The following is a 13,243-nucleotide window of genomic DNA, read 5'->3' on the forward strand; positions in this document are numbered from 1 at the left end:
ACACTCATGCCCATCCCCCTGTTGTCCATGTCCTGAGTTCTTTATTTTCAATCAGTGAAATACATCTTTATTTCCAGAAATCATACATATCCTCGAATGTCTTTCTCTTTCCTCATATTTACCAATAACTTGCTCAGAAATGGAATTGGGGTTTATAATATTCTCCCATGTAGTTGTATATCTTTTTCCTGGCATTTGTTTTTGTACAGGAAAAATGAAATATCAGTTTGACTTTCCCATTTGTAAGTAACTTGTTTTTCTTACCTAGATGGTTGTGATACTTTTCTTTATCCTGGGTGTGAATCACTTTTTATTAATTTTGCCTAGAATTTGATGAGGTTTTTGTTTTTTTCCTCTTAAGCTTCAGGTAAGGAATAAATACTTGCATTAATATCACAACTATTACTTCTCCTGAGTCTACTCAGTTCTGTTGTTCTGGAGCTTTACGGCTTCTTTTTACTGCATCCAATGACAATTTTAATTTTGTATTACAGTGTATATTTTCTTTTCCATTTGTGCATTTACAACTTAATCATTTTCTCCTACAGCTACTGATATCTGTTTAAAGGAGATCATGTAGTCTTGCATCTTCTTGAGGGTCTGCACAAATATTTATTGAACTTTTTCTAGAAAGAAATATTCAGTAATATGAATAATTCAATAATAATTCAATATTTAATATCATGCTTTGCAGCAATGTTCCCTTTCTGCTGAAGCATTTTGCATATTATCATTATAATTATTTTAAAATGTTTCTCATTCTTAAATAATAATAAATCAATCTAATTCTAGAATTTTCTACTATATGTCATGCAACAATGTTATCCTGTTTTAAAATATAATTAAGAATTTTAGAATGTTATTTTTCTAATAATTACATTATGTTATAAACCTTGTCTCTCAATAATGATTATATTTTTAGCATATTATAATGGTTAAGACAGGAAACCTTGGTTTGAGGCACAGCACATGCAGTAGTGAAGAACATGCCTTTTGGGCCCCAGCTGGTTTGGCTCAGTGGATAGAGCGTTGGCCCTCGGACTGAAGGGTCCCAGGTTCAGTTCTGCTCTGGAGCATATACCTCTGTTGCTGGCTCGATCCCCGGCCCTCATTGGGACTGTGTGGGGGGCAATCAATGAATGTACCTCTTTCACATCGATGTTTCTCTCTCTCTCTGTTTCTCCCTCTCCCTTCCACTCTCTCCAAAAATCAGATGAGGATTACCAAAAAAAAACAAAACATGGCCTTTGGATCCAGATAATCTGGGTTCAAATCCCAATTCTTCCACTTACTCAGTGTGTAACTTTGGCAGTGATTTAACCTCTTGGTACCTTACTTTTCTCATCTATAAATTGAGATTAATAATATTATTTGCTTCATAGGTCCTTAAGGAGATTAAAAAGATAATATTTAAAGTACGTAGAATAGTCCTTGGGACATAATAAATGCTGCATCAATATTTTCTTTAAATTGCGACTGCAACCTTTATTTCAATTTTATTGTAAACCTTAAAAAAATAAATTCTTTAAAAAAATAAATAAGTCAAAGCTTATTACCTCGAAATAGGCCTTAAACAAATAACAATAGAAAGAGGGAGTATGCTACCATTTAAAAATATTTGAAATTAAAAAAATAAATAAATAAATAAATAAATTACCCCAAATAAGAAAAAAAAATATTTGACTTGCTAATTAAGAGCAAGATACATGTAATTTTGAATTTTTGTCATAAAAATTCACCAGTAAATCAATGTTATGGTCTAAACAAAAATTCTAGCTCTGTCACTTACTAATTGAGTAATATTAGTCAAGTCTTCATATCTCTTTAAGCTTTCATTTTCTCTTCTTTAAAATTGTCATAAAACAATTAAATTAATGCATTCAGTAACAACATTGTAATTATTAATATTACTTATAAAACTGTGAGGATTAACTGAGTTTACATAAGATGTCATCATATTGATGCACAGTACTTAGTTGCTATTGTTTTTAAAGAATCAAATGCATACTTGACTGAGCTACATTCAATTGAAATAACTGAGCACTGCCAGTCCCTTTATTCCACAATTTCTTCACTATTGAATTCTTAACTTTGAGTTATTTTATAGATGTGTAACTCCAGAGAGAATAAGTGACAAATTCAAAGCCATGTTGTCAGTGCAAAGGGAGGCTATGAAGCAAGGTCAGTTAGATCCTGCTTTTAATGTTTTTTTCTTTTTTTTCTTCAGCCTGGGGAAAACAAGGTTCTAACTCTTGTTTCTTCAAAGGGCCTATTTCCCATCAGTTGAATTATCTTCCTCAAGCCCTTCACTTTCTCCTGTCCTTTGTCAAGGTCTCAGAACAGAAAGTATGGGCTTAGTGCTTTTTGCATATCTGCTGGGAGAGGGTGCTGGGGGTGCAGTGGGGAAGATGAAGATACACAGGTTAGCGGGGGCAGAGATGGAATATGGAGCATACCTATTATGATGATGTTTTTATGCAGCCAGTGTCATTCGTTTCTTTTAGTCCCTTTATATGCATTGCTATTTGGAGTTTTCCCACAAAAAAGCTCAGACATATCATGCTGTGCTGTGTTGTAATTGTACCTAATTGTGGGACAGAACAGGCCACTTCATAACCTGCAAATAACAAACTCCATCATTCTTTAAAAAACAAAACAAAACAAAACAAACGTAGCAACTGTCCTTTCTTGAATTATATGATTTTTACTATGAAAAGCTGTTGTTTGGTTTTTCTCTCTAATTAGTCTCAAAAATGTTGCTAATTATCAATTGATGCACCACATAAAATGGACTTCTCTGGCCTGCCCACAGCTTGCCCGCCAGGGACATTCAAACCAGAAGGTGTGCCAGGGGGCATCAGCACTTGCCTTCCGTGTCCTGATGAAAATCACACCTCTCCACCTGGAAGTACGTCCCCTGAGGACTGCGTCTGCAAAGAGGGCTACCGGGCATCCGGCCAGACCTGCGAGGGTAAGCCTGCCCGCCCTGGGCAAACAGGAAATAGAAAAATGGGTCTCTTGGAGGGATAGGATGCTGGTATTTTCATCCAATTCATTTAAAAACGATCTTTAGTGTTTCTTTCTCTAATCATATCAGGTGGGGGGAGTCTTTGCTCTTATTAAGTAGCATTTCTTATCACTGAACACCCGTTTCTTGCTCCGGAGAAAGGAGATCTGAGCCAGGAGTAATATAACTATGAAAACAGAAAGATTTACCCACTTGGAAAAGATCTCAAATGAATCTAAAGAAAAAAGCCAAAATTTTTTAACAACAAATTTGAGTAACAAACAAGTTGGGTGATAGTTAAATTCATTTAAAGAAAGTATTTTTATAAGTAGAGTAAGTGTCTCAGTGTTATTCATATCAAAAATTAAAAACATTTAATTAGCCTATAACATGTACAAGAAACTGTGACTCTTGAGATTTGAAGCAGACACCCCTTTGTTGGCCTTATCTGGTTTTTATTTCATGCAACCTTAATTAAGAAAGAAAATAACTAATGGCATAGGAAGGCTAATAACTAGAAAATTTTATATCCAAATATACATCAAAATAAAAATGTTTAAAGGATACCAAATAATATTTAATTTGTTTTTAAATTTTAAGTGGGAGTAAATACCCAGTGGAAATTAGATATATGGGTTCTTCCAGATACAGTACGCGCTTAGAAATTCAAATGCAAGTGGGAATTTGGTGGGTAAATTAGCCGTATCTATAAACTGTCCTCTTAAACCAAAGAAGTGTGTGGGGTCCGACGTCACCCTAAATTTGTCCCCCAAAAGTGGGGGGTAGTGGATGCTTCACAGACAAAGGCTAACTTTGCTTTTTCATTTTACTTTTATAAACATTAGTTGTGCACTGCCCTGCCCTGAAGCCTCCAGAAAACGGTTACTTTATCCAAAACACTTGCCACAACCACTTCAATGCAGCCTGTGGGGTCCGATGTCACCCTGGATTTGACCTCGTGGGAAGCAGCATCCGCTTGTGTCAACCCAATGGTTTGTGGTCCGGTTCAGAGAGCTCCTGCAAAGGTATGCAGATTACCCATTCACATTGTTTATTGATTGTCTTGCTTGAGTTCCTTGACTTAAACTCTAATGGACCAGTAAGTTCTTTGTTTCTTTTAATTTCATAGACCACAGACCACAGAAAGAAAAAAAATTATAGGAAGTTTGAAGTTAGAACTACTAAGTTCAATTGACCACATCATTATGAATCATGCCCTTTATAATTCTTCTGTGAACAAGCAAAGGAAGGGCCTGCCTGGGAAGGAAATGGACAGGTTACCCTAAACCTCGGATTTTAAGCAGCCAAGACTGGGTGCCAGGGGAAGTTTTGGGATGATCAGAGGGGATTTTGGTGCCAGCTGTGATCGCGGGACTTAGGGAACCACACCAATAGCCTGCAGTAGGAGCAATTAGCTAACTTACCCATCTCTAACCTGCACTTGGAATAGCAGCGTGCTAGAGAAAGTGGGAATTTGCTAAAGGGAAATCTCAAAGAGCAGTCAGGCCCATAGAAAAGGGGACAGTAACTCGGGTAGAACCTAAGGATCCCACATTAAATACAAGGAAACAACAAACAGAATGGTACCCAAGTTCACTTCCAATCTTGCCATCTCTGTGATCAACTTCCCTACTTCTTACAACTGTTGCATGGGCAACTTCCTAAGGTTTCACCAGTAGGGTTGGAAGAGAAAGCTATCAAAGGAAAGGTAAGAGGGGAACAAGGTGAAGGACTTGAGAATCCTTGCCCATGAAGCTGCTGAAGACAGTATTCACCCCCTATCTAGGGCTGCCAGATGAAATACAGGACCCCCAGTTAAATGGGAATTTTAGATAAACAACAAATAATTTTTTTTAGTATAACTCTAATACCAAATTTGGAATCTACTTATACTAAAAATTATTTGTTGATTTTTGTGAAATTCACATTTAACTAGATATCCTAATTTGTTTGTGGCATTTTGTTGTTTTCTGAATCTGGCAACCTATCCCCATCCCCTTGGCAGCATCCTTTGGCAATACACTTTGCTGAGGATTTGACTGCTCCCAGACCACCCCCCCCCCCCCCCCCCCCGCCCCCATCGCTCAGCTCACTGGATTAGGGTAAGGAGTTCTGTCTTCTGGTCTTCTCTTGGCTCCAGCACCCAGAAGGGAAGCCCACCACCGCAAGGTCATATGTGAACCCCAGGAGACCTCCTCTGTTTATTTTTATCTGCTACTGATATGAACCCATCTATAAATGTGAATTTGTCTAAGTCAGGTCCCAGTCCAGATTCTCATTTACATCTACGAAAAGACAAGGAAAAAATGAAGAGAATCAGAAAATTGAACAAAGGAGACCTGAAAGAAAGGGGAAAACATAGAATCTCTGAGATTCAAAGGCAGTTACATTACTAAAATAAGACCAGAATTCCAAGAAATGGGAGTAATCTGAACGCAAAAATATTTCTTAGGAAACAAACAAAAAGATTGCTGACACAATGAGTGGACATAGTTAAGAGTCAAATTAATAAGTTAGAAAATCAACTCATGAAATTCTGAAAATAGGGCAAAATTTCAAAGATTAAAATAAATATATGAAAGTCTAAAGAGACATGAGAATAGTCACAGGAAATAGACTCTTCTTGTATTAGGAATCCAGAAAGAGAATGGAGTGGAGGAGAAACCCTAACAGAAGATTACATAATATATCCCTAATCAGAAATCTTGAAAATACACACAATTAAAAATCTTTGATGTTCAGTTTAAAATCACTTGCTGTGTGCCAGAAAAAAAATCTTAAAAACAGATCCATGTCTGGAAATAATCTTAGTGAAATTTCTGAATGCCCTGGAAAAATAGAAACTTTTGCCCCTTACTAGCCATTCCAAATATTAGAAGACAAAAGCAGTAGACTCTAGATCTCTAAATTCAGACAAGCTGCTTTTTATGTGGGAAGACATTTTCAGTCACATGATTTCTAATGGTAAAAGGTCACATCCCATTACTGAAAAAGTTAATCATAGAAAATCTCTTAGTAAATAATATCATAATAACTATGTATGGTACCAGGTAGGGACTGGAAATATCAGGGGGAATACTTTGTAAAGTATGTGATTGTCTAACCACTATGCTATACACCCAATACTAATGCAAAATAATATTGAATGCAAACTGTAATTGGGGGAAAAAAGGCATGTAAATTTAAAAGAAATATTCCTGTAAAGTCAACAGTTAAAATCTCTACGCCTTCTTCCAAAGACCTCATTGTAGAGGGTGGAAAACATTACATTTTAACTTTCCACTTACTGGCCTTCCAAAGAGAGTGAGAAAAGCAGGTGGACAACCCCCTTAGGATAAGGACGGGCCCTTTCTCTTTATCCCCCACAATCCACATCCTACACTAGCATCCAGAAGACATGGCCACGCCCTCTCAGGAAGCCATCCCTTTGTTCCCACAGCTTTGATTGTTCAGTCATCCTGCCTTTGCTCTTGGTCCCTATGTAGAAACCCTCCCCGTTGCCAACCTCCTCCCTGGCTTAGAGGGGTGACATTTAACCTCTGCATGTGCGTCCACAGGCCTGTCCTCCACTCGTTCTAGCCCTTGTGCTCTGTGTGTCAGGGTCAGGCAGGAAAGCACAGGAAACACACCATGCACGTTGGGGGATAAGGAACTGATTTAGGAATCAGACCTCACACAATTTTGGAAGGAGCTGGAAAATGGAAGTTCCAGAAGAGAAGTTGGAGTATCAGAGAAGTTAACTGCCAGTCCAGTATGAGAATCCAAGCCGTCCAGCTGCTGAAATGGAACACAAGGGAGAAATGTGTTGGGGAGTCTAAGAAGCTTTGCCTCTGTGTAGCCACACCCTGATGCTCTACAGCCACGAACCCGGCCAGCCATGAACTTGGCGCCACCTTTGGCTAACAGTGTCAGCAGTCAGGATGTGGGGTGGAAACGAGCAAAGACAAGCTGGGACCCATAGGACATGTCTGCATTTGTCTATCATTGAGTCTAGATACAATGGGTACTCCTCCTCCCACCTTCCAAATCTAGTGCAAGTTCTTTTGACCAACCCTTACCTGGTCCACGTGAGGAGATTTTGAAAAGGTGTTTCTCAGCTGAGCCAACTTGTTATAATACAGACCACCACACTTACTTTTATTATTTAACACTCTCTCACTTCAGTTAGACGGAGTTCATTGTGAGCACAGAATATACCTTTTCCCCTTCAATTCTTGCTTATACCTCTGGTGAATGATTGAACACTTGAACAAATACACATATTGATAAGTACATTGATAAATAGGCACCTTGATGATCTGCTTGTGTCACTTCCTATTATGCATTTGCATTTTTAAAAGGCTTGTTCTCTTTTATATTATTTGAGTTGGTATCCTATTATTAAATAAAAGAACGTTAGTCAAAGAAGGAGATATGCTACAGGACAGTGGATCTTCCTAAGATCCCTTCAATTTCACTCCCAAAGACATCTACCTAACTTTCCAGTGTAAAAAGTTGTCCTGAATGGAGATATTTCCTATTCAGACTCTTCCTCTGGCTCATCATTAAGGGATTTAATTACTTATTGTTCTATGAAAAAGCATATTTCATTAATTCTAAAACACTTTCCCCCCATATTTAAATATCTCTAAACCTGAGATGCATCTTATAGTGGCATTAAGTGTTTATAGATATTATCATTTCTTTATTAGTGGCTCAAAATTATGGTGTGCCTTATAGTTGGGGCATCTGGAATTAAATGAAAAGTGGTCATTGTGTGGCCATTCACTTCTTTTCAGGCTGGGTAGTATGGAGAGAGTAATATTTTACAGATCTAATTTAAATCTAATTATAAGGACAGAAAATAATGTTAGTGTCTTTTTTTCTTAAAAAGGTTTATAATATTGAGGCTAAAATGAAAGACCAGTGTAAAATATAAAGCCTTTTACACATGTAATGTTACATCATTAATATTTTATAGTGTTAGATACTGATTCTTATTCCTCTTATATACTCTTCATAAGGACTTATACTCTTTTTCAATTTTATCTGAATCCAACTTGTAAGGATTCCTTTGTGGCTTCTCAATAATAACTAGTTATACCACAACATCACAGTACATCAAATTTTATGGAGGTATTTTTTTTCTGAGAAAAGGGTTCAAACAACAATGAGAATCCTACACTTAACATCAGATTTATTGTATTGTTAGTACGGATACTATCACAATTTGAGGTTGACAGGAAGTGTGTGTCTGGGGAAAATCGAATTATCTTTTAAATGAAAACCAGAGGAAGATCTTACATTATCTACTACATAGTAGACTATTCTCTAACAGACTATATTGCTGTTTTCTAAAAAGACTATATTTAAGGATTGCTTTAACATGAATGTAAGTCAAGAAACATTTGTAGAGTTTTTCGGAATTGAAACAAATAAGCATGTTCCTATTAAAAATGATAATAAATGGCCATTCTTGATTGACAAGGAGTATAAAATGTTGAAGACTAAATAGGAATTATTGAATCCTTTGTTTTCCCTGAGGAACACTGAAAACTTATTAAAACCAACATATGAGAAGCAATATAATTTGCATGTGTATGAAACACCAAATGTAATTTACTCTCAGTACTCTTGAGAGATGTTGTAAATCCATCTTGTCTCCGCTTGGAAAGCCAGAGTGATTTAAGCAGTATATTGACTCTAAAAGCAGTTGTTTAATATATTTTTTCAGATTTTATGTATCATGATCATAGGAATTTATCTTATTTTTTTTAATTTTTTATTGATTTCAGAGAGGAAGTGTGGGAGAGAGAGAGAGAGAGAGAGAGAGAGAGAGAGAGAGGTCAATGATGCCTCCTGAATGCTTCCTACTGGGGATTGAGCCCACAACCTGGGCATGTGCCCTGACCAGGAATCGATCAACCCTCCTGGTTCATGGGTCAATGCTCAACCACTGAGCCACACCAGCTGGGCAGGAATTTATCTTATTCATCTTTTAATCCCTCCTAGCACCTGGCATTATGCTACACATGATGGACACACTCAGTGAAAGTCAGAATGTGGAAGGCAAAATAACCTTGATATACACATTTAATAAAGATTCTACTTATGTGATGGACACACTTAATAAAAATCCAGTGTGGAAGGCAAAAGATTTCTGTTTTGTTGTCATTGATAATTGACTTTTTTCAAACCATCCCAGGGACTAAAAAGCTAGGCTTTATGGCTTCCCCTTTCATCTAATTCTTGAATTTTCTCTAAGGAGCAATCAATCCTAAACATACATTTAATGCACCCAGTATTTATGCTCTGTTGACTAATATCATTTGAATGGGTTACTTCACAGTATATTTTATTTAAAAAATGACTTTGGTTGAATATACACTGAATATTTGCTCCAGCTTTCTTTCCTATTATTTTAAAATTAAGCTTTCATAAGAAATAAATATGTGTTTGATATTTAAAAATTGGAAAATGCAGAAAAGTAAAAGAAAGGAAAAAAATACATTTTACCCAGAGTCCCAATAAAATTGAATCCAAATGATTTTGTTCAAAAATGTCTAGAGTTTGCTATGTCACCTTCTGGCCTTTTGTGTTGCAGTAGTGCTGTCTGAGAGCAAACTGAACTTTGTTCCTTTGTAGGAGTTGTTTTTGGTTTTTGTATAATTCCTGATGCCGTAGGATTATATCTGTAAACTATTAAAATGATTATATGCACCCACCCTTTGACATATTCAACAGGAATCCACTCTCTTTCCCTCCTCATATCTCTGTGTATGACAGGAGTCGCATGCCTATACTTATACTATAATATGCTGGAGTACTATCCCTCATGTCTGTATTTTAAGACAAAAAAGGAGAAGGAAGGGGAAGGCAAAAAAGTACTCTCTCAATTGAGACAGTCCCCTTTAAAAAACTTGTCCAGAAGTTCCACACAACTTCAGCTTTTCTCTCATTGACTGTCATTTCTTGTGATGGAAGTGGGGAATTGTCTTCTAGCTGTGAATATTATTATGCTGAATAAACTAGGAAGAATGCTTCTGGGGTGGGCAAGTAGCATTCTTCGCTGGAGTAGCAAAAAAACAAACAAATCAATGTTAATGCCTACATCAAGATAGCATCATGATCTAGGATTTACAGTAAATGTCTGGGAAAATGGAGTGAAAATGCTAAAAGGACAAGAGTTGTCGTCAGAGGATAGAATACTGGAATTTAAGATTGCAAGGGTTGAGCTGCTTTGCAGATCCTGGGATCATTAAAAGCCCCAGGACATGCCCATGAGATCTGAGAATCGAGTTGCTCATCAACCTGGAATCTCTGTCCGCTTCCTTTTGTTGGAATACAGCCTGGAAAATCACAGCCAAGGCCTTTGTCAAGCACCCCCTGTCTATAGGCATCATCATCCATTTAGGTTAGGGGTGGGGAATGTCGGGCCCTCGAAATCATTTGGTCTGGCCCTGCCAAGGCATTAGGGGTGAGTTAACTAAATGTCTGACCAAATAGAGCAGGCTAATTTTTAAGGTGATAATTTTGTATGGCCTGCAAATGATGTTATAAATATCCAAATGGCCCTTGGCAGAAAAATGGTTCCCCACCCCCGATTTAGGACCAGACTCCTTAGAGACAGCTTAAGTTTCCTATCTATGGGTAGATGGCTGAACACAGTGAGATTGCTTGGGCAATGCATTTGGTAAAACACAGGCTATTAATTGTCTAGCACTAACTCAAAAAATAATGGTATGTTTTGCTCTTTGCCATTTTAAGAAAAGGGCCTTTTCTTGCTTGCAATGTGTCAGCGTTATTAAACTTATAATGATCATTTTTGTCCTTATTCAGTAACATGTGATCTAATAGTTTTCATTTTATATAGTAAGAACATGCCCTCGTCTCCGCCAACCCAGACATGGCCGCCTGAGCTGTTCCACAGGGGAAATGTCCTACAAGACAACGTGTTTGGTTACCTGCAATGAAGGGTACAGACTAGAAGGAAGTGCTAAGCTGACCTGTCAAGGAAACGCCCAGTGGGATAGTTTAGAACCTCGCTGTGTGGGTAAGTTTCTGGAAGGTATGGCGCCTTTCGTGATTCGTTTTTCTTGCTCTCTAATTCCCCTGTTTTCTGTGAAGACTTAGAACTAAAAATTGACTCATAATGACTATAAATACAAAACCATATATACAGATGCACAGAAATATAGGCATATAAATAAATGTTGTTTTATTCCCCTTCACTGGTGAAAAGCCTTCTAATTTTCCAAGTCACTGAAGTTTACAGCTTTAAATCCTTTTTAAAAAAAAATGGGGCCAATTTTGATGTGTTTTTTTTTAAAGGAAATGCTATACAATTCCATCACTTTGATAAACACAATTTACTTTTACCTTGTTGATGAGAGGACTGAATTATGAACTAATGAATCTTAAGATGGACCATAAAATTCATCATATATTCTGCCTTGTCCTTCACTAAGAGCTGTGACATCTCGCTACTGCAGTTGGGTCCCGAATGAATAAATTCAGTAGCTTGTTCAGTTTTCTGCTTCTTATACACTGTAGATACAAATAACAATAGTTATGATAATATGATGAGATGTTTACAACTACTATTTAGTGAAACCTTACTATGTGTCAGATACAGTAACCTAGGAGTATTAGCAGGTATGTAATGAAATACACAACTTCCAAAAAAAGGGAGAAGAAGAACTACATGTATGGAAAAAATTAAGATGTGCCAGGACCTAAGATGGGAAAACTAGATGCTATAAATATGCCAGGTCGTCCAAAATTGATTTACACCTTTATTCTAGTATAATCTAGTACTCGATTCTTGGGTGATCATAAGGGAGGGCGTGACCAGGAGGGACATTGGACTTACTAGGGGATTCATTTACAGTCGACCCTCACTGTGCAGGCTCAGAAAAACTGATGTTATCATACCGAGAAGAGATGATCGCTCTGATACAGAGGAATAAAATGTACTATTAAACAAATACTCAGTGCAGTAACAATGCCATACCTACTGTTATAAGTACTGAAAGACATTGGCCTGACCAGCGTTGTCAGTACTTTTGTTGGGTAAAGAGAATGTGTGGCATTTGCAATTTGTGAGAACGAAAAGAACATTCTCTCATTTCCTTATTCCATACCGTAGAGCGCCAGTGCGCCACCTTTCAGACGCCCAAAGGTGTCATCGTGTCCCCCGCCAGCTGCGGCAGGCAGCCAGCCAAACCTGGGACCGTTTGTCAGCTAAGTTGCCACGAAGGATACATTTTAGCTGGAGTCAGAGAAGAATTGCAATGTACCACCTCTGGAAAATGGAGCGCCAGGGTTCAGACAGCTGTTTGTAAAGGTAGGTCTTCTATGTTCGTCAGATTAAAAACCAAATTCCCATGTGATTACAAGTTGGTGGATTGTGGGACTATCCTTTGCAACTTTGCTGCAAACCCATGATAAATGGTGGATTTACAAAATCCAATTGCAACATGCCAGGCAATGACAGAAGACATATGAAAATAAGCATAATATAGGAACTGGAAGTCAGGTAAGTTTTGCATCAGTAGATGCAGAAATTCTTTGAGGAGTTTCTGACCCATATAAAGCAGGTGAGACTAAATGCATTTTGAGACCTGCATCCATTATTCACAGAACATTGCCATCTTCCTTGCAGCAGAGGCAGACAGCTATGAAGGGGTGGGTGTTGAAAACAAGAGTTCTTAGAAATAAAAATATGAATATCTCTAAGAGAAGGGCAAAAACATGGAACAGATGTTGAAAACAATATTCGTGATTTGAATAACCAAGTTGAGTGTTCCTTTAGAATCAGACTAATAAAGAACTTGACTATTCCAACTGATGAAACCAAACAGATGGAAATTAAGAGATACCAATGATCAATTGAGAAGCCCAATATCCATATTAGCATAACCAATGGACACTAGACACTGGGGCGGTGGGGGCTTGCCCGGGGTGGGAAGAGTTCCAGAAAGAGAGAGAAAAGGGGGGTGGAGGAGCAGAATTTTCCTACCAGTAAAAGAAAGTTTTCCTCAGATACACAGAAAAGCTTGAACCTTTAGATCAAAAATAGCCCCTGAGTATAAGGCAGGCATGTTTTCACTACTTCTGGTGAAGTTTCTGAGGTCCAAAGTTAATGACAGAATCTACACTAATAAAAGAGAAACATGGTAATTGGCGTACGACCGCTACCCTTCCCATTGGCTAATCAGCGAGATATGCAAATTAACTGTCAGCCAAGATGGCGGC

General features: G+C 37.6%; 1 protein-coding gene across 1 annotated transcript in view; it reads left to right on the forward strand.

The window, feature by feature from the left end:
* The window catches only part of SVEP1 (sushi, von Willebrand factor type A, EGF and pentraxin domain containing 1), a gene marked incomplete at its 5' end in the record, with an annotated part of 158,571 nt that overhangs the window by 53,692 nt on the left and 91,636 nt on the right, over nt 1-13,243 (forward strand). The window contains 4 exons of the mRNA XM_014534453.1: nt 2,813-2,971; nt 3,853-4,032; nt 10,860-11,039; nt 12,135-12,332. Coding sequence (XP_014389939.1) covers nt 2,813-2,971; nt 3,853-4,032; nt 10,860-11,039; nt 12,135-12,332 — 717 coding nt within the window. The remainder of the gene's footprint in view (nt 1-2,812; nt 2,972-3,852; nt 4,033-10,859; nt 11,040-12,134; nt 12,333-13,243) is intronic.

Source organism: Myotis brandtii, unplaced genomic scaffold, assembly GCF_000412655.1.
Source record: "Myotis brandtii unplaced genomic scaffold, ASM41265v1 scaffold13, whole genome shotgun sequence".
Lineage (NCBI taxonomy): Eukaryota > Metazoa > Chordata > Mammalia > Chiroptera > Vespertilionidae > Myotis > Myotis brandtii.